General features: G+C 42.9%; 1 protein-coding gene across 2 annotated transcripts in view; it reads left to right on the plus strand.

Annotated features, from left to right (window-relative positions):
• Positions 1-9057, plus strand: part of WNT8B (Wnt family member 8B) — a 154805-nt gene extending 145748 nt beyond the window's left edge. The window contains exon 7 of one of the 2 annotated variants that reach the window (XM_073685742.1): positions 4323-9057. In XM_073685742.1, coding sequence (XP_073541843.1) covers positions 4323-4889 — 567 coding nt within the window. In that variant the 3' untranslated portion in view covers positions 4890-9057. The remainder of the gene's footprint in view (positions 1-4322) is intronic. The other variant, XM_073685743.1, reaches the window with a different exon arrangement.
• Positions 9058-19666: the final 10609 nt, after the last annotated feature.

The raw sequence follows: 19666 nt of genomic DNA on the forward strand, positions 1-19666 counted from the left end.
CAGTCCTTTCACCGAGCTAAAGAATATGGCTGTGGTGAAATACAACTCTCAGCAAAAAAAAGCTGTGGACTAGCTCCGTACCGTCCCTGGCCACATTCACCTGTCCACGTGTTTGTGGTTAGGCGGTCCTTCCCAGTAGGTGCACTGGGGAGGGCACAGGTAATGTTGTGGGATCCGTGCTTGTGGATGGCGGAGACGATACCGGGAGAAATAGTGGCGACTGGGGACCGAGTATGGACACCCGGCCGCCACCGGCATGAGGTTATGAAAAGCTTCCGCCTCCACGAGCCTAAAAGGCCACATTTCGAGTGAAAGCAGCTTTAGAGGACTTCCTGGGAGAAATGACAGCTGGGTAGATATGGTTTCCCAAGTCCTTTCACTAAGCTAAAGAATATGGATGTGGTGAAATACAACTCAGCAAAAAAAGCTGTGGACTGGCTCCGTACCATCCCTGGCCGCATTCACCTGTCCACGTGTTTGTGGTTAGGCGGTCCTTCCCAGTAAGTGCACTGGGGAGGGCACAGGTAATGTTGTGGGACCCGTGCTTGTGGAAGGTGGAGACGACACCGGGACAAATAGTGGCGGCTGGGGACCGAGTATGGATACCCGGTCACTGCCGCCATGAGATTGTGGACAGCTTCCACCGCCACGAGGCTAAAAGGCCACATTTCAAGTGCAAGCAGCTGTCAAAAATTTGGCAGTATAGTATTGCAGCCTGTGGGTGGATGGGTGGCTGGCTGCATACTTGCGCTTGCATTCCAAGGAATGGGGTAGGGACAACTGAACGCTTCACTGGGACAAGGATGTGGATGGTGATTGTTGCAAGTCTGCAATAACAGGTGCATGGCGGGAGGCATCTTCACATGCGCGAAGGATCACTTATGATGGGCACACTTTTAGGCAGTGAAATGGGAGTCAGAGATGCTTCCAGTGGTCTTCCCATTGCTGTTCCCATGTCTTTTCAGCACTGTATGCATGAGTCTGATGATGTGTCACACACCACATGGCCAGATAAGGTTGTAAAATGTTAAAATGACATTTCCCAGTGAATGCATTTGTCTTGGTTGAAAGCAATGCAAAAGTGCAAAAACGCATCAAAAACGCTACGTGTGAACATAGCCCAAAGTGTGGAGGAGTATTTTTGTTTTTGGTTATTTATTTTGCCTTATATACAAGTCGTTACCCTGGAAAGGATGTTCCTTAACATATTTCCCAGGAAAATCCATTTTGGTTACGTTTTTGTATGTTTTATTGTGAGTCCGTAAAAGTGGCGTAATACTCTGACAACGTTGTTGACAGCAGTGACCTGGGAGTCAGAAATGCTTCCAGGAGTCTTATCCATGCTGTTCCCATGTCATTTGAGCACTGTTCCCATCGATTTGGGCAATTTTTAGGCCCTCTGCAGACCGCCGGGGGGAGCCGCCTGAAAAATGCTCGAGTTTCCCATAGACTTACATTGGGCTTGTTGCTTGGGTCGAGCCCCCGAGTATTCCAATTTGCTCGACCAGAGCAACGAGTACCCTAGCATTTTAGTGCTCGCTCATCACTAATCATGATAACTAAATGCTGAAATGGCAAAAAGTCAGTATTATGGCATACAATGTATAATGGGTGATCCATTATTGAATATCTTATTACACCTACAGAGGCGGATAATCAACGTGAAATACTGACTCTCATAGATAACTGTTCTGTTAATGGTTTAGGGGATCTTCCCCATAATGGCTATAAGGGTTGCTGATTTAGTGCTTATTTAGCTTAGTGTGGTGAGAGTTCATGGACTAAGTGTCTGCTAACCCTGAGTTCTGGATATGTTCCTCTGACTTTGATTTCATAAAGATAATCACATTGTAAACCATGTTCTCAACTCAGCCTTCAATTCAAGGGCCAGAATCAACATATGTAATAGTGGTGGTCTATGGCATTCACATAGAGATTTTATATACAGTTGTGCTCAAAAGTTTACATACCCAAGCAGAATTTTTCCTTTCTTGGCATTGTTTCAGAGAATATTAATGATAACAAAAAAACTTTTTCTCCATTTTTCTCAACTCATGGTTATTGGTTGGGTGAAGCCATTTATTGTCAAACTTCTGTGTTTTCTCTTTTTAAATCTTAATGACAACCAAAAACATACAAATGACCCTGATCAAAAGTTCACATACCTTGGTGATTTTGGCCTGATAACATACACAGAATTTGACACAAATGGGTTTGACTGGCTACTAAATGTAACATCCTCACATGTGACCTGTTTGCTTGTAATCAGTGTGTATGCATAAAAACTGAGTGAGTTTCTGGGATCCAGACAGACTCTTGCATCTTTCATCCAGCCACTGATGTTTCTGGATTGTGAGTCATGGGGAAAGCAAAAGAATTGTCAACTGATCTACGGGAATAGGTAGTTGAACTGTAGAACACAAGAAAGGGATACAAAAAAATATCCATGGAATTGATAATGCCCGTCAGCAGCGTTCAAACTGTGATTAACAAATGGAAAATCAGGGGCTCTGGTAAAACCAAACCACGGTCAGGTAGACCAACAAAAATTTCGGCCACAACTGCCAGGAAAATTGTTCTGAATGCAAAGAAAAACCCACAAATAACATCAGCTGAAATTCAGGACTCTCTGAAAACTAGCGGTGTGGCTGTTTCAAGATGCACAATGAGGAGGCACTTGAAGAAAAATGGGCTGCATGGTCGAGTCGCCAGAAGAAAGCCATTACTGCGCAAATGCCACAAAGTATCTCGCCTACAATAAGGCAAACAGCACAGAGACAAGCCTCAAAACTTCTAGAACAAGGTAATTTGGAGTGATGAGACCAAAATGTAACCTTTTGGCCACAACCATAAACGTTACATTTGGAGAGAGGTCAACAAGGCCTATGATGAAAGGAACACCATTCCTACAATAAAGCATGGAGGTGGATCTCTGATGTTTTGGGGATGTGTGAGCTACAAAGGCACCGGAAACTTGGTAAAAGTTGAAGGAAAGATGAATGCAGCACGTTATCAGCAAATATTGGAGGCAAATTTGCACTCATCAGCCCGGAGACTGCGCATGAGACGTACTTGGACGTTCCAACATGACAACGATCCAAAACACAAGGCCAAGTCGACCTGTCATTGGCTACAGCAGAACAAAGTGAAGGTTCTGGAGTGGCCATCTCAGTCTCCTGACCTCAATATCACTGAGCCACTCTGGGGAGATCTCAAGCGCATAGTTCGTGCTAGACAGCCCAGAAATTTACAGGAATTGGAGGCTTTTTGCCAAGATGAATGGGCAGCTTTACCATCTGAGAAATTAAAGAACCTCATCCACAAGTACCACAAAAGACTTCAAGCTGTCATTGATGTTAGAGGGGGCAATACACGGTATTAAGAACTGGGGTATGTGAACTTTTGATCAGGGTCATTTGGATGTTTTTGGTTGTCATTAAGATTTAAAAAGAGAAAACACAGTAGTTTGACAATAAATGGCTTCACCCAACCAATAACCATGTGTGGAGAAAAAGTTTTTTGTTATCATTCATATTCTCTGAAACAAGGTCAAGAAAGCAAAAATTCTGCCGGGGTATGTAAACTTTTGAGCACAACTGTATTTGCCATTGCACTAATAACCTTCATTTTTGATTCTGTCATTGCAGTTTTCTTTAAATAAGCAGCAAGGTGACAGCAATGGGACCATGAGTTAAGGCCCTTATACACATTGCAACACTAATCATAAATAGCACATAGATGGCACATGGATGCGGTCTGTGATTTTTCACCGATCCATAGACTTGTACTGGTAATTTGGATCTGTGACTCGGATCATTAATGGACATGTCTTTGTGATTTTTTTTGTGCACACACAGCCTGCAAAAGAAATATGGACACGCGAATGCACCATAGACTTTAATGGGTGTGTGTTATATCAATGAAAATCATGGATAGAACGCATACACGATTCACAGAGGTCTTAGAGAACATTATGGGTTTTTTAACAGTTTCTAAGCCCTCTGACAAGTAGCCATAAACACTCTGGATGCCATAATATACGCTCATAAGCATAAAGCTGTAATCTAATCAAAATATCAACCATCCATAATGTAAAAAATTTGGGTAATAATAGTATACTAAAGAAATGCAGATGATACACTTCTCATTTAAAAAAGTATATATATATATATATATATATATATATATATATAAACAGTAGTCTCAAACTTTTACTTTATTGCAAGTATATTCATTGCATTACGAGATATGTTTGTTGGAGGGATTATTAACGTGCTAAAAGTAAATCATTTTGTTTACATGTATTTTTCTGTCCTGTGCAGGCAGTGAAAAGCACCATGAAGCGGACATGTAAATGTCATGGGGTCTCTGGAAGTTGCACTACCCAAACTTGCTGGCTTCAGCTTCCTGAATTTAGAGAGGTGGGCTATTACTTAAAGGAAAAGTATCACAAAGCTCTTAAGGTGGACCTGCTGCAGGGAGCTGGGAACAGTGCAGCCAGCAGAGGTGCCATAGCTGAAACCTTCAGTTCTATCTCGAAGAAAGAGCTTGTTCACTTGGAAGATTCTCCAGATTACTGCCTGGAGAACAAAACTCTGGGTCTTCTTGGGACCGAAGGCAGAGAATGTCTTAAAAGAGGCAAAATGCTGAACAAATGGGAAAAGAGAAGCTGCAAGCGCCTGTGTGCAGACTGTGGTCTGACTGTGGAGGAGAGAAGAGCAGACATGGTCTCCAGCTGTAACTGCAAATTCCATTGGTGCTGTGCTGTAAAATGTGAGCAATGCAGAAAAAGCGTGACCAAATACTTCTGTGTCAAGAAGGAGAAGCGTGAGAGGAGCGGAGGTGGCATTACACGCAAGAAAGAAACTAAGCTAAAAAAGAAGTTTTAGACCTTTACTAACTTGTCTGTAACTGCATTGTTCATAAAAGCCTTATAGCTGGAATGAAGATTCGATCTGGTCACCTGGTGGCTCAATACAGTGATATGGTTTCCTGCTGCAATTTCTAACTGGACTAATAAAATGTGCAGTTATACTGAAAGCATGCAACTTTTTGAGCTGTATTTCATCCCAGACAATGCATGCTTATGTTCTCAACATCAAAAAAAATACATACACCCTTCATCAATTTTTGGTTATGAGGACTGTCACCAAGCATACAATTCCTTGAAAACTTCTCCACACCTCACAAACTTTATTATAGTCCATAAGGAGCATAACTATAAGGCATGTAGAGGTAGCGGTATAATGTGAGCCCAAAGGCCCCTCTGCTTAGTAGGAAGACACCAGTATTACAAATGGCCATAGTTGGTGGGGGCCTGTGTTAAAGGGGCCTCAAATTACACTACTGCCTTTACAGTTTTATAGACATCAGATAGTTGGAATTTCAAATTATAATCCAATCACAAGAAAAATCTATTACGATCTTTTCAGAATTTTCTTAAGACTTTTTAGAAATTCTATGTGCCACGGTTTTGAATGTGTGGATATATAAAAAATATAGAGGTGCCTTTGTTACAGATGTGTTTTTAGATGCAGAAAGGACAATCCTATTTGCTATTAAGTTTATTTTAAGTTCATTGTAGATATTACTCTTTTTAGCTTTGGGTCTATGTTTTTCAGGAAACATTATTCATGCATTTTGTGCATTCAGATAGTCTAATACTTAGTGGGGGGTTTTAAGTGTTCTCCTGTTAAATTTGATTTAAAATTGTAAACAGATGTATGCACCAAGTAGAACACAAACAAGAACTGAATATCTTCTGATTATCGTTATTTCTAGAAAATTTTAATTTGTTTGTAATTTTACCAAAATATGTTATACACAGTGAGGTATACAAAAAAATATACAGTAGGAGCTGTCCAGCACTCAGATGAGTAAAAAATAAGCTTTATTCTTCCATTAAAAGCATGTGCAGAACACACATGGACAGGAGTGATTCCAAACTGATGCGTTTCGAATACATAAGGTATCCTTAGTCATAGCATATGTATTAAAAACGCGTATATTCGCAATGCCGTGTCGAGTCCGTGCACCGGTCTTCAGTTGATACAAAAAATATAGTTACAATTGCTCTTACCCCTACAAAAAGGAGTTGCACCACAAAATACTACTGAATTAATGATGTGACTTGTGGGAAAATTTAGCATTTTGATGTAACACTGGAATAATGTTAAGTGTTGTTTTTTGCCTTTTATGAAAATCAATGGTGAAAGAATCCTTGTATTTTATGATGACCATTGTTGCCAAGGGAATTTTATTTTTATACTTTATAATACTAACAGAGAGAGGCCTTGAGAACTTCGCCAGGCAAAATTGGAATTCAGTTTCAATTTAGCAAAGAGTACTTGGAGCTCCATATAACCTTCCTAATTCTTTTTGGGTAATTTTTCATTTCATTTTTTAGCTTGGACCAAATTTTTAAGGACTTTTACACTAGGTCATAATGATTCGAATAAACATTCACATTCACACAAACATTTGTTTATGGCCCAGTGTAACATGACAAGTAATGAAATGATGAACAATTATTTACTCAAATGACGTTGATTGCATCCTTTAAGATAAAAACGGTCCTTTATTAGCAGTATATCTCCTCATGTAAACTAAATTTGTGCTGCTAATAATGTAAACCATACGCGCAGGGAATAAACAATTGCCTTAACGATAATGAGCATTGCAACTGTTAAAGAGAAATTAACCTTTTTTTTATTATTTATTATCCTTTATTCCTTATAAAGTTACACATATTTGTAATGTATTTCATTAAGAGAACATTCCTCATCTGCACTGCTAGGCTTGTGTCATATTTGTCCTCCTTTAATATGTATACGAGACCTAAGATCCATTACCTTTAGGGTTTTTTCTTCCTTCTCTCCCAAACACTATGGTGCAGTGCTATTTCAATGCCCTATTCATCCTCCTTTTAAAACACCTTTTAACTGCTGCTCAGCAAATATCCTACCATTGTATTCATATAGTCTGTCTAAGGCATTTTTCATGTCTGAGCTTCTCTGCTTCTTATCCCTCTGCTCATCTCGCCCCAGCACTTAGATAGCAGAATAAGGCTATGTGCCCACGTTGCAGATTTGATGCAGAGCGTTTTTGCCTCTCTCTGGCAGAAAAAAACGCATGCAGATTTACATGCGGTTTTTCTTGCCAGAGAGAATCATTTTTTCAGCGGTTTTACATGCGTTTTCGCATGCGTTTTTTCAAGCACTTTTCCAAGCGATTTTGAGCATCACTTGGAAAAGTGCTTGACAAGTTGGTCACACAATATAAATCCATGCAACCGGCATGGATATATATTGTGTGACCAACTTAGATGCTTTAAATGCAGAATCTATAGTAAAAAAAAAAAAAAAAAGAATTAAAAAGTTAAAAATAAAAAAAACCTGTATATTCACCTCTCCGGCGGCCCCCGGTCTGCTCCCGGCAGCGTCCTCTCTCCTTGGCGTCCCGCGGTGTACTAGCAGGACCTACGGTGACGTCATTTAGTCAGCTGATGGCCACGCGACCATCACCTGACTGCTGACGTCAGCGGTCGCTTGACCATCAGCTGACTAAATGACGTCACCGCAGGTACTGCTAGTACACCGCGGGACGCGTGGTAGCCGGGATGAAGAGGATTTGTAGTATCCTCTTCATCCCGGGTACCACACGCACCGCGATTACGTTGCAAATTCGCAGCCATTGAACTTAATTTAAACCCAGCAAATCCACATATACCTGCGGGTTTGCTGCGTTTCAATGTTACTCAATGGCCGCGAATTTGCAGCGTAATCGCGGTAGAAATAGTCATGCTGCGTTATGCAATGGGAATTCGGCGCGCTAATTAGCGCATCATGTGCACAGCACATCCGAATTCACATTGCTTTGCATGGCAGATGGTTTTACAAGCGTTTTCGCAACCGTAAAAACGCCGCAAAAACGCTACATGGGCACATGGCCTTATTGTATACAGACTATTTCAATATAGTATATCAATCTTTATTAAGCAGCAGTTAAAAACAGCTTCTAAAGGTGCATTAACTTGGCATTGAAACAACACTGCAACAAAATGTTTGAAAGAAAAAGAAGCAAAACAGGTAATGAAGTGTATTGCAAAATATCCTAACTTTTTAATGCCTGGAGGATAAAAAAAAAAAAGGTTAGTCACTCTTAAATTGTAATATAACAAGAGACGTACTATGTCACCTACCGGTAGTTGTTTGGGGCAATTAGTTTGTGTTAGTGAAAAGACTTTTGGAGAGGCAATACAGTTACTTGTTTCTATGAGGTGCCAATAAAATAATTGACAACCTACCCCTGTGTATATATTAAGTATAAACAGGCTACTCCATCTGACCTTAATGAATTACGGTAATACATAGTGAAAGAGACTCCAAATATTGTAAGCAAAATTACATTTTCAATTTTGCCCGGAATAGTTTTCAAACAGTTTAATACATTTGTATATAGAAAGTTAAGCACTTTTGAGTTTAAATTATTGCACAGGTACTGGTGTATACATAATATAAAGGGTTAATTTAGCAATAGCTGCTATAGTACTGTTGTTACATTGATGACTTTGTCACATCATGGATTCCCTTTTAACAGCCCTAAATGTTAATTTTACATTGGGATGGAGGAACATCACACATGGGCACAGAGTGAACATTACAGCATAAATACATTGAGAGATTAACTACAATTTGTCAGGATTTTGCAAACAGGGCAGTTTGCTGGAAAGACTGGCTTAATATTTAGTATCCTATGATCGGTGCACTGGTAGCATCTGCTGCACAGTTTACTGTTACACAATATGTGCAGTTGTGTAGTGCATAGAGTTCTGTAGCTACATCTTCCCTAGATTTTAGGAGTCATTTGTAATACTTCACCAGATATGCAATATAGCGGCACATTTCTCTAAGCTAATGTAACTTGACAAAAGTCCACTAGGGACCAGTTTCTTAAGCCTCTTGGTTAAGTGTCCGTTACAGCGTGTATGAATAGGATTTGTATAAATGACTAAAATATAACCATTTTATTGTATGTTTTATAGAAAATTCAATAAAATCACAGTCGTATGTTTTGTTGTCTTTTATTAAATTGTTTAATTTTTAGGGTCTCATACATATAACCATCTCACAGATTACTATTACTATTTGTAAGCTATACAGCACTCCTGTTTTTGTGACTGGTGCTCGAGTAGGTTTCCACACCGTATGCTGTAGATGAATAACTTGGCTTTGAATGAATTAGATGAAACCTGTTCATTCTTAAGCTATCCAAAATAATAGACGTTTCACTCCACTGTTTCAGATCTTCATCAGATTGACTGCAAATTTGTAAAGTAAACAGGAAAAATGTAAGCCATGGTGTAGCGCTGCTATTACATAAGCAATAGATAGCTACACCAGTGCTTACAATGCTATGTTCTATTAAGAAATTTGCAGTCCGTCTAATGTAGACCCAAGACTGTGGACCGAAACATCTGAATTATTTTGGATTGCTTAAAGTTGTCCAGCTTTACGCTACAAGTCTGCACTCCATGTGACTGCAGACTTGTCAATCTTCAGATCGCATGCTATGAGGAATCTCCGGTGCCCGCTTCGGGAGTTTGACAGCAAGTATGTGATTTGCATAAACACGGCTACGTGCCGACTAGACGTGCACGACCTCGCCCAATACAAATGTATTGAGCGAGGCCAGACACGTCTAGTCAGAATGTGGCCGGAAGTATGCAAATCACATACAGTGGGGAAAATAAGTATTTTATACATTGCCGATTTTGCACGTTTTCCAACCTACAAAGAATGGAGAAGTCTGTAATTTTTATCGTAGGTACACTTCAATTGTGAGAAACAGAATCTTAAAAAAAAAATCCAGAAAATCACATTGTATGATTGTTACATAATTAATTTGCATTTTATTGCATGAAATAAGTAATTGATACAATAGAAAAACAGAACTTATTATTTGGTACAGAAACCTTTGTTTGCAATTACAGAGATCAGACATTTCCTGGAATTCTTGATCAAGTTTGCACATACTGCGGCAAGGATTTTGGCCCACTCCTCTATACAGATCTTCTCCAGACCTTTCAGGTTATGGGGCTGTCACTGTGCAACATTGAGTTTCAGCTCCCTCCAAAGACTTTCTATTGGGTTCAGTTCTGGAGACTGGCTAGGCCACTCCAGGACCTTGAAATATTTTTTAAGGAGCAACTCCTTAGTTGCCCTGGCTGTGTGTTTTGAGTCATTGTCCTGCTGGAAGACCTAGCCATGACCAATCTTCAATGCTCTTACTCAGGGAAGGTTGTTGGCCAAAATCTTGCAATACATGACCCCATCCATCGCCCCTGCAATACGGTACAGTTGTCCTGTCCCCTTTGCAGAAAAGCACTCCCAAAGTATGATGTTTCCCCCACATTGCTTCATGGTTGGGACGGTGTTCTTGGGATTGTACTCATCCTTCTTCTTCCTCCAAACACGGCAAGTCCAGTTGATACCAAAAAGTTCTATTTGGTCTCATCTGACCACATGACATCTCCCATGCCTCCTCTGGATCATCCAGATGGTCATTGGTGAACTTCAAACGGGCCTGGACATGTGCTGGCGTGAGCAGGAGGACCTTACGTGCCTTGCAGGATTTTAATCCATGACAGTGTAGTGTGTTACTAATGGTAATGTTTGAGACTGTTGTCCCAGCTCTCTACAGATCATTGATCAGGTCTTCCCATGTAGTTCTGGGCTGATTTCTGACCTTTTCTCAGAATCATCCTTACCCCACGAGGTGAGATCTTGCATGGAGCCCCAGAAAGAGGAAGATTGACAGTCAACTTGTGTTTATTTTCTAATAATTGTGTCAACATTTGTTGCCTTCTCACCAAGCTGCTTGCCTATTGTCCTGTATCGTATCCCATCCCAGCCTTGTACAGGTCTACAATTTTGTCCCTGGTGTTCTTAGACAGCTCTTTGGTCTTGGCCATGGTGGAGAGGTTAGAGGGTGATTGAGTAAGTGTGTGGACAGGTGTCTTTTATACAGGTAACAAGATCAATCAAGTACAATTAATTCAGGTAATGAGTACAGAGTAGGAGGGCTTCTTAAAGAAAAACTTACAGGTCTGAGAGAGACAGAATTCTTGCTGGTTGGTAGATGATCAAATACGTATTTAAAGCAATAAAATGCAATTTAATTATTTAAAGATCATACAATGTGATTTTTTAGCTTTTATTTTTAGATTATGTCTCTCACAGCTGAAGTGTACCTACAATAAAAATGACAGACCTCTCCATTCTTTTTAGGTGGGAAAACTTGCAAAATCGGCGGTGTATCAAATAATTATTTTCCCAACTGTATTTGCTCGCTCTCAGCGCCGGCGCCGGAGAATCCTCATAGCGTGCAGTGCTACCCTATGGCCGGACAACCCCTTTAAGAATTAAAAGTTTGCAGGTATTTCATAAGAGTATAGTTATTTATTAGTATCCATTACTACGTATGTTATCCATAAAGATATGAGCCCATACTGTACCTCTCCACTCGTTTACGATATTATATTAACATAATTTTTTTTTAAGGATTTATACAGAATCTGTGAGAACGTAAACTGTGGCATGTCCTGACAGTGCACTGCTGTATCACAGAAGGATTCACTGATGCATCATACAACAACACAGTGTCTATAGCTGCCACTGTAGGGACTCCTTGTAATGCATGGAGCTCTATATAAAGGGTTTTGCCATGTCCTTGAGACTCAATAGTTTTTTTTTCCATATGAAGGTACCATCTCTCTACACTAAACATACATTAAACTAATAAAAATGGATTCTTTATTTTTTATGTTTAGCAAAAAAAAAATCTTAAAGAGAACATGTCAGGCGATTCATGCTGTTCAAACTGCAGGCAGGAGGTATGGCACCCTGGCTTCACAATTGCGGTAAGGTATATTATTCTTACATTTCAGAGAAAATATACTTTAAAATCCTGCTAAGATATTGGGGTGTGATCACAGAACTATTAAAAGTTTTGTTGCAATTAGTTAACAGGGTCACAAAAAAACATGTTGAGAAAATAAGATGCACATTAACTGTCAAAAATTTGAGAAGAATCAAATATGAAGCAACAAGGAAGCAATTATCCTCTGGCGCTGCCATATTCCAGAACTGCAAGCTCCCTGGAGTGCCCAGAAATACAAGTTGTTCAGTGCTCAGAGATGTGGCCAAAGTAAGGGGAGCTGAAACCAGACCACCACTGATGAAGACACAGAAGTTGAGACCTCAAGACTGGGACAAGAAATATCTGAAGACAGATTTTTCAAAGGTTTTATAGACTGATGAGATGAGAGTGACTCTTGATGGACCAGATAGATTGGCTTGTGGCTGAATCAGTCATGAGCACAGACCTCCTCTTTGACTCAGATGCCAGCAAGGTGGAGGTGGGGTACTGCTATAGGCTGGTATTATTGAATTTGAGCAAGTTGGACCTTTTCAGGTTGAAAAAATCAACTCCTAGACCTACTGCCAGTTTTTAGAAAACACTTTCCTCAAGCAGTGGTACAGGAAAAAGTCTAGATCTTTCAAGAAAACCATGATTTTTATGCAGGACAAGGCTCCATCGCTGCATCAAAGTCCTCCACTTCTTGGTTAGCCAGTAAAGGTCTCTTCAAGATGAAAGAATAATGACATGGCCCCATCCTCACCTGAACTAAACTCTGATGAGAACTTGTGGGCCCTTCTTAAATGGGACATTTATGGTGAACAGTGAAAAGTGTCTGGGAGGCTGTGGTTAATGTTGCCCAAAACGTTCAACAGATTAAGAAACTGACATAGTCCCTTAATGGAATGCTTATGACTGTTATTGAAAAGAGGGGCTGCTATATTGGTCACTGATATATTTTTTAGATGTCAGAAATGTATTTTTGAACATTTTTTTAGCTGTTTGGTTACTATTCTCACTTTAACACTTGAAAATAAACAATTGGGATGGGAAAATGTACCAGTTTCCCAATATTTCTGCACACATAGACAACTTATTGAGAAACACAAACCCTCACTTTTACTTTCTTAAAATATTCCGTTTTTTTTTTTAATCAAGTAGCTTTATTAAAACACTTGTCAAAATTAAAATCATAGCAATTGGTGATATCTAAATATTGAACAATACAAACAAACGATCTGCCTATATATACATCCATTGTTCACTTGCAAGTTTTAAACAAATTATTTTTTTCCCCAAAGTAGCCAAAAGGTGGCTACTTTGAAGAACCTAGAATATAAGACATATTTTCAGTTGTTTCCCACTTTTTTGTTAAGTATATAATTCCACATGTGTTAATTCATAGTTTTGATGCCTTCAGTGTGAATGTACAATTTTCAAAATCATGAAAATACAGAAAAATCTTTAAATGAGAAGGTGTCTCCAAACTTTTGGTCTGTATTGTATACCTGGCTGAAATTGTGCAGCAGTGCTGTGATTCATGCTGCCCGTAGTTTGGGCAACAAAAATCACCTGACAAGTTACTTTTAAATATGTATTTCAGTTTTACACATTTATGGCTTGCTCAGTGGAAACCCGGAAGCAGTACAATAAGCAACCCATATACTTGGTTTTGCCCTAGAGCACATATTAAGCAATACTGAAAAAAAAAAATACTAGGAGACTTAGGCCACGGCACCATTATTAGTATTTGGTCAGTATTTTTTCTCAGGAGTGGGAGCCAAAACCAGGTGAGGATGAATCAGAGAAAAGGTATAATAGAAACAAGTCACCAATTCTGCATTTATCACCCACTCCTGGTTTTGGCTCCCACTCCTGAGAAAAAATACTGACCGAATACTGACCAAATACAGATAGTGGGGCCGTGGCCTAAGGGTGTAGTTACTCTTGCCAACTTGCAGCTTTAAATGACCACCGATCGGCTACATGTTTGTAGATTGGTAATTCTTTAATGGCGTGTTTATACAGGTCAACCGCACTTGCCATGTAGACAGAACAATCGGTAACGCAGGACGATGCGCTACTGAGAATGATGAATTCTTGAATATAATTTCTCCTAACAATCGGGCGTTTTATGTGTTCGTTGGTTTATTGGCATCCTGCTTACACAGGTGAATTATCGGGAAATGTGCATTCCTAGAAATGATTGCTCATGAAGCTAATGAAGGAAGAATGGATCTAGGTGTAAGAACATTAATAAGCCTCAACATGTATAGCTGGCCAGCAAGAAATGAAAAAATATGTCAGAGAAATGAAAAATGGAGAGAAATTACCTAGAAGAAGCCTACTAAAATGTGAAATTATATAGTCATAATATGAAGGAAAAGATGATTATCCTCCTTGGCAAATATGGCATTCATTCAACTGTAATCAGACCATTGAGGATCTCTTAATAAAGACTGGGCCATGCTTCATAGACCAACCAGCCTTAAATCCTAGATACCCAAAAAGGAAAGGAAATAAAATTAAAATGACATACATGAACCTGTTCTTTGGAATTTCAAGATAAAGGAATTTCAAGAAAAATCAAGATAAAGGTTTTATTATCCTGATAAGGAATTCTAAGTTATCGAATAAGTCACATGTTCAGTGACAATTATACAATCTTCCAAATAAGGAAGAAAGACAATAAAACATTGGTCCTAAACCAAGGAAGTATATTTATAGGGAAAAGATACTACTCCAAAGAGAAACGCCTGGCCACCAGGGAATATTTAACCCATACTTCTATGCCTTTTTCCTGTGTGACTTTGTGGACACTTTATGCTCTTTCTACTTGTTGTTTTCTTTGTTCTGTTGTACTCTGCTGTGTTATCTCAAATAAAATAAAAATATAAAAACACTTTTTATAAAAATTGTATAATTTATTTCTATTGCGCTGACATTCTGTAGTAGTTTACATCTCAGAGGGACATGTACAAACAAAATAAGACATTACAAATCGTTCATTACATACTAAGAGGAGTGAGGGCCCTTCTTGCAAGCATACAATCTTTAAGGAATTAGTGGAGATGTAAGGGTGGTGAGGATGGCATTCCCCTCCTCCGACATCCCCTGGTGGTTAAAAGAATGAAAATGTATTTTACATGTATTTTATGTTATTCTATCATAATTATCCTGTAATGTAGTTAAGAGTTATCCTTCTGTGGCTGCAGTTTTCTGTTAGTAGTGTAGACTGGGTTAACTGTAAGGCCGGCCCAGGTTGAGGAGGATTGGGGATTGTGGGTTAGTGACAGGAATAGGAAATTAGTTAGTAAGTTCAAAAAAGGAAAGAAGCAAGGACACCCCTCTGGTCAAGGTGATCTTCACTGGAGTGTGTGTGTGTGTGTGTGTATGTGTGTGTGTGTGTGTGTGTGTGTGTGGAAGAGAACAGAAAAGCAGACAGACAGAGAAGGAAAATAACTAAGAAGACGAACTTGAGATGTGGCAGTGTAATATCCCTGGCGGCGAGCTGGCATGGCTTACCATCTCCCACCATGCAAGACCACCAACTTACCTACCAGTCTAGGCTGTGCACTATACTCCTCTACTTGCTGTGTGCATGTCTCTTGTCTGCTGGCTTAGGGCGGCGGCGCTGGTACTTCCTGATTCTTAAAATTACAGTGTGCGCATCCCCAGCCTATTGCTGTGAGTCACTGGATACTTAAACCTCCTCCACCCAGTGGGAGGTGCCTGACCGACACTTTCTTACAGTGTGTTCTGTGCAACTGTGAGTTGCCAGGTCCTGTCCTGAATCTAGTCTGTTTCCGCCACCCTGGGGGCTGAGTACCCAGGCCCGTTACCTGTATCTGTGATTTCTAGTCTATTTCCGCCACCCTGAGGGCGGAATTCCCAGGATCATTCCTGTATCTCGTTCCTGTGTCAGTTCCTGTATGAACTGTGTCCTAGCCCGTTACCTGTTTGTCTCCATGTCCCATCCTTTCCTTGTCCTGCTGTGTCTGAACCAGTACCTAACTCCTACTCGTTGTCTCTGTACTTCTGTTTGTGAGTTTTGTGTCCACAGAGCTTTGTGTGAACAGAGCCCTGTCCTGTCTGTCCGCTTCACCTGCGGCTCTGCTGTGCTCTGCCCTGCTCCGCTTCCCCTCCGCACCTGTGGCTCTGCTCTACCCTGCTCTCCTTCGCTTCCCTCCACACCTGCGGCTCTGCTCTGCCCTGCTCTGCTTCCCCTCTGCACCTGTGGCTCTGCTCTGCTCCGCTTCCCCTCCGCACCTGCAGCTCTGCTCTGCCCTGCTCCGCTTCCCCGCTGCACCTGCGGCTCCCCCCTGCTCCGCTTCCCCTCTGCACCTGTGGCTCTGTTCCTGTATCCCAGTCTGTACTGGTCCCTATCCAGCCTGTTTACCTACCTGCCAGTACCCGCCTGTCTGTATACCAGCCGTGCCTGCCAGTACCCGCCTGTCTGTATACCAGCTGTGCCTGCCAGTACCCGCCTGTCTGCATACCAGCCATGCCTGCCAGTACCCGCCTGTCTGCATACCAGCCGTGCCTGGCAGTACCCGCCTGTCTGCATACCAGCCGTGCCTGCCAGTACCCGCCTGTCTGCATACCAGCCAAACCTGCTCATTCCTGCGTTCCCCAGTGTGGGTCAACAGCTGTGTAACCGGGGTCTGACCTGGAGTAGCACCTGGGCCACCTCCCACGTCCCTCCTCGGCCCACAGAGTCGATTAAGCCGCCGTGCGTCCGTGGTCGGATCTGGCAAGGTCCCTAGTCACGCCCCTCCAGGCACTCCTCGGTTCGTGGCCCAGTGGGACCACTAACCACGCTCACGCCAGTCAGTCAGGGCGCGAGCGTAACAAACGGGACAAGCAGAACCAGATACACACAAGGTACTTGCTATGAAGTAGTGAATGGACACAAAACTCACAAACAGAAGTACAGAGACAACGAGTAGGAGTTAGGTACTGGTTCAGACACTGCAAGACAAGGGAAGGATCGGACATGGAGACAAACAGGTAACGGGCTGGGATACAGTTCAGACAGGAACTGACACAGGAACGAGATACAGGAACGAGCCTGGGCATTCATCCCTCAGGGTGGCGGAAATAGACTAGAAATCACAGATACAGGTAACAGGCCTGGGTACTCAGCCCCCAGGGTGGCGGAAACAGACTAGATTCAGGACAGGACCTGGCAACTCACAGTTGCACAGAACACACTGTAAGAAAGTGTTGCTCAGGCACCTCCCACTGGTTGGAGGAGGTTTAAGTATCCAGTGACTCACAGCAATAGGCTGGGGACGCATTAGGACTGCGCACACTCTAACTTTAAGAATCAGGAAGTACCAGCGCCGCCGCCCTAAGCCAGCAGATAAGAGACATGCGCACAGCAAGTAGAGGAGTATAGTGCACAGCCTGGACTGGTAGGTAAGTTGGCGGTCTTGCATGGTGGGAGATGGTAAGCCATGCCAGCACGACACCAGGGATGTTACAGTACTCCCTCTTTACGCCCCCTTCTTCTTCAAGCCCACAAGGATTTTCTGCAGAGAAGTTGGAGGCCGATCCTTCTCAATGGACTCCCAAGACTTCTCTTCAAGAAGACTACCTCTTCTGTCCACTAGAGGGAATGAGACAGGTCTCACCATCTTGGTGACTAGGATGCTTCCTCCCATCGAGCCATCCTCAGCATCAGATGAAGTGGACGAAGTACCAGGAACAGGACATAGAAAAGTCTCTCTCCATTTGTTATTATCGGGTAGCACCCCAAAGGATTCAAGGGACAACTGGAGATCCGCCACCGGGTTGGAGGGGTGCAGAGACTCGGGGGTCACCACTGCCTTGACGTACACTTTGCCAAGCTTACTGGATGAAGTGGACTAAGTACCAGGAACAGGGGGTAGCACCCCGGAGGATTCAAGAGACAACTGGGGATCCTCCGCCTGGTAGGAGGGATGCAGAGACTTGGGGGTAGCCACCGCCTTGATGGACTTATTGCCAGACTTATTAGAGATGGAAGGTCCTTGCTTTGGGACCATCTTCAGTCTGGTCTCTGAGATGACACGTCTACGAGGTGAGGCGGTGCCTGAAGCCAGATCATTGGTAGAATCGTCGAGACTGTGTGGGGACATCGCCTCTGCTTCCCTTCCTTCGGAGACTTCAGCGCACAGCGAGTCAGCGACTAGCAGATCTGGTGAAGAAGAAGAAGACATTGCTGACTGTCCTGAAGGTATGGGGACTGGACACCCCTTGTACCTCAGCAGTCCCCCAGGAAACACCATGCAGGATCTCCAGACCTGAGCGGGCACTAGAGCTCTTGGCTCTGGATGACCTGTGGGTAAACCAGACAGCACCTGGAATGTGAAATTCTTCATGTGTAATGCTCCAATCTGGAGCTTAATTAGTACAGACATATTCTCACTGTTTCTGAGTAGGGCTCGTCCTACCCTGACAATGCCCAAACTCTGCTATACTCTGCCCTGCTCCGCTTCCACTCTGCACCTGCGGCTCTGCTCTGCCCTGCTCCGCTTCCCCTCCGCACCTGCGGCTCTGCTCTGCCCTGTTCCGCTTCCCCTCTGCACCTGCGGCTCTGTTCCTGTATCCAAGTCTGTACTGGTCCCTGTCCAGCCTGTTTACCTACCTGCCAGTACCCGCCTGTCCATATACCAGCCGTGCCTGCCAGTACCGCCTGTCTGCATACCAGCCATGCCTGCCAGTACCCGCCTGTCTGCATACCAGCCGTGCCTGCCAGTACCCGCCTGTCTGTATAGCCCCAGTGTGGGTCAACAGCTGTGTGACCGGGATCTGACCTGGAGTAGCACCTGGGCCACCTCCCACGTCCCTCCTCGGACCACGGAGACGATTAAGCCGCCGTGCGTCAGTGGTCGGATCTGGCGAGATCCCTAGTCACACCCCTCCAGGCGCTCCTAGCTATTTAACCTGTTCTACGACCATGTGGCGAGTATTTTTATTGTTATAAGGTCTCCCATGCAGGTATGTGCTTCTCCCCATCCTGGTATTTGTGCTGCCCCCATCCTGGTATTTGTGCTACCCCCATCCTGATCCCCCATGGTACCCCGCATCCCTATTCTGGTATGTATGGTACCCCCAATCCTGGTATGCATGGCACCCCTCACCCCCAATCCTGGCATGCATGGCACCCCTCATCCCAATACTGGTATGCATGGCACCCCTCATCCCCAATCCTGGTGTGCATGGCACCCCTCATCCCCAATTCTGGTATGCATGGCACCCCTCACCCCCAATCCTGGTATGCATGGCACCTCTCATCCCCAATCCTGGTATGCATGGCACCACTCATTCCAAATCTGGTATACATTGCACCCCTCATCCCAATCCTGGTATGCATGGCACCCCATCTCTCATCCTGGTATGTATGGCACCCCTCATCCACCAATCCTGGTATGTATGGTACCCAATCCCTCATCCTGGTATGCATGGCACCACTCATCCCTCAATCCTGGTATGCATGACACCCCATCCCTCATCCTGGTATGCATGGTACCCCGCAACCCTATTCTGGTATGTATGGTACCCCTCATCCTGGTATACATGGCACCCCTCATCCCAATTCTGGTATGTATGGCACCCCTCATCCCCAATCCTGGTATGCATGGAACCCCATCCCTCATCTTGGTATGCATGGCACCCCTCATCCCTATTCTGGTATGTATGGTACCCCTCATCCCTATCCTGGTATGTATGGTACCCCTCATCCTGGTATGCATGGCACCCC

This window comes from Phyllobates terribilis, unplaced genomic scaffold (genome assembly GCF_046119375.1).
Source record: "Phyllobates terribilis strain yellow unplaced genomic scaffold, ASM4611937v1 Scaffold_5__5_contigs__length_657084704, whole genome shotgun sequence".
Lineage (NCBI taxonomy): Eukaryota > Metazoa > Chordata > Amphibia > Anura > Dendrobatidae > Phyllobates > Phyllobates terribilis.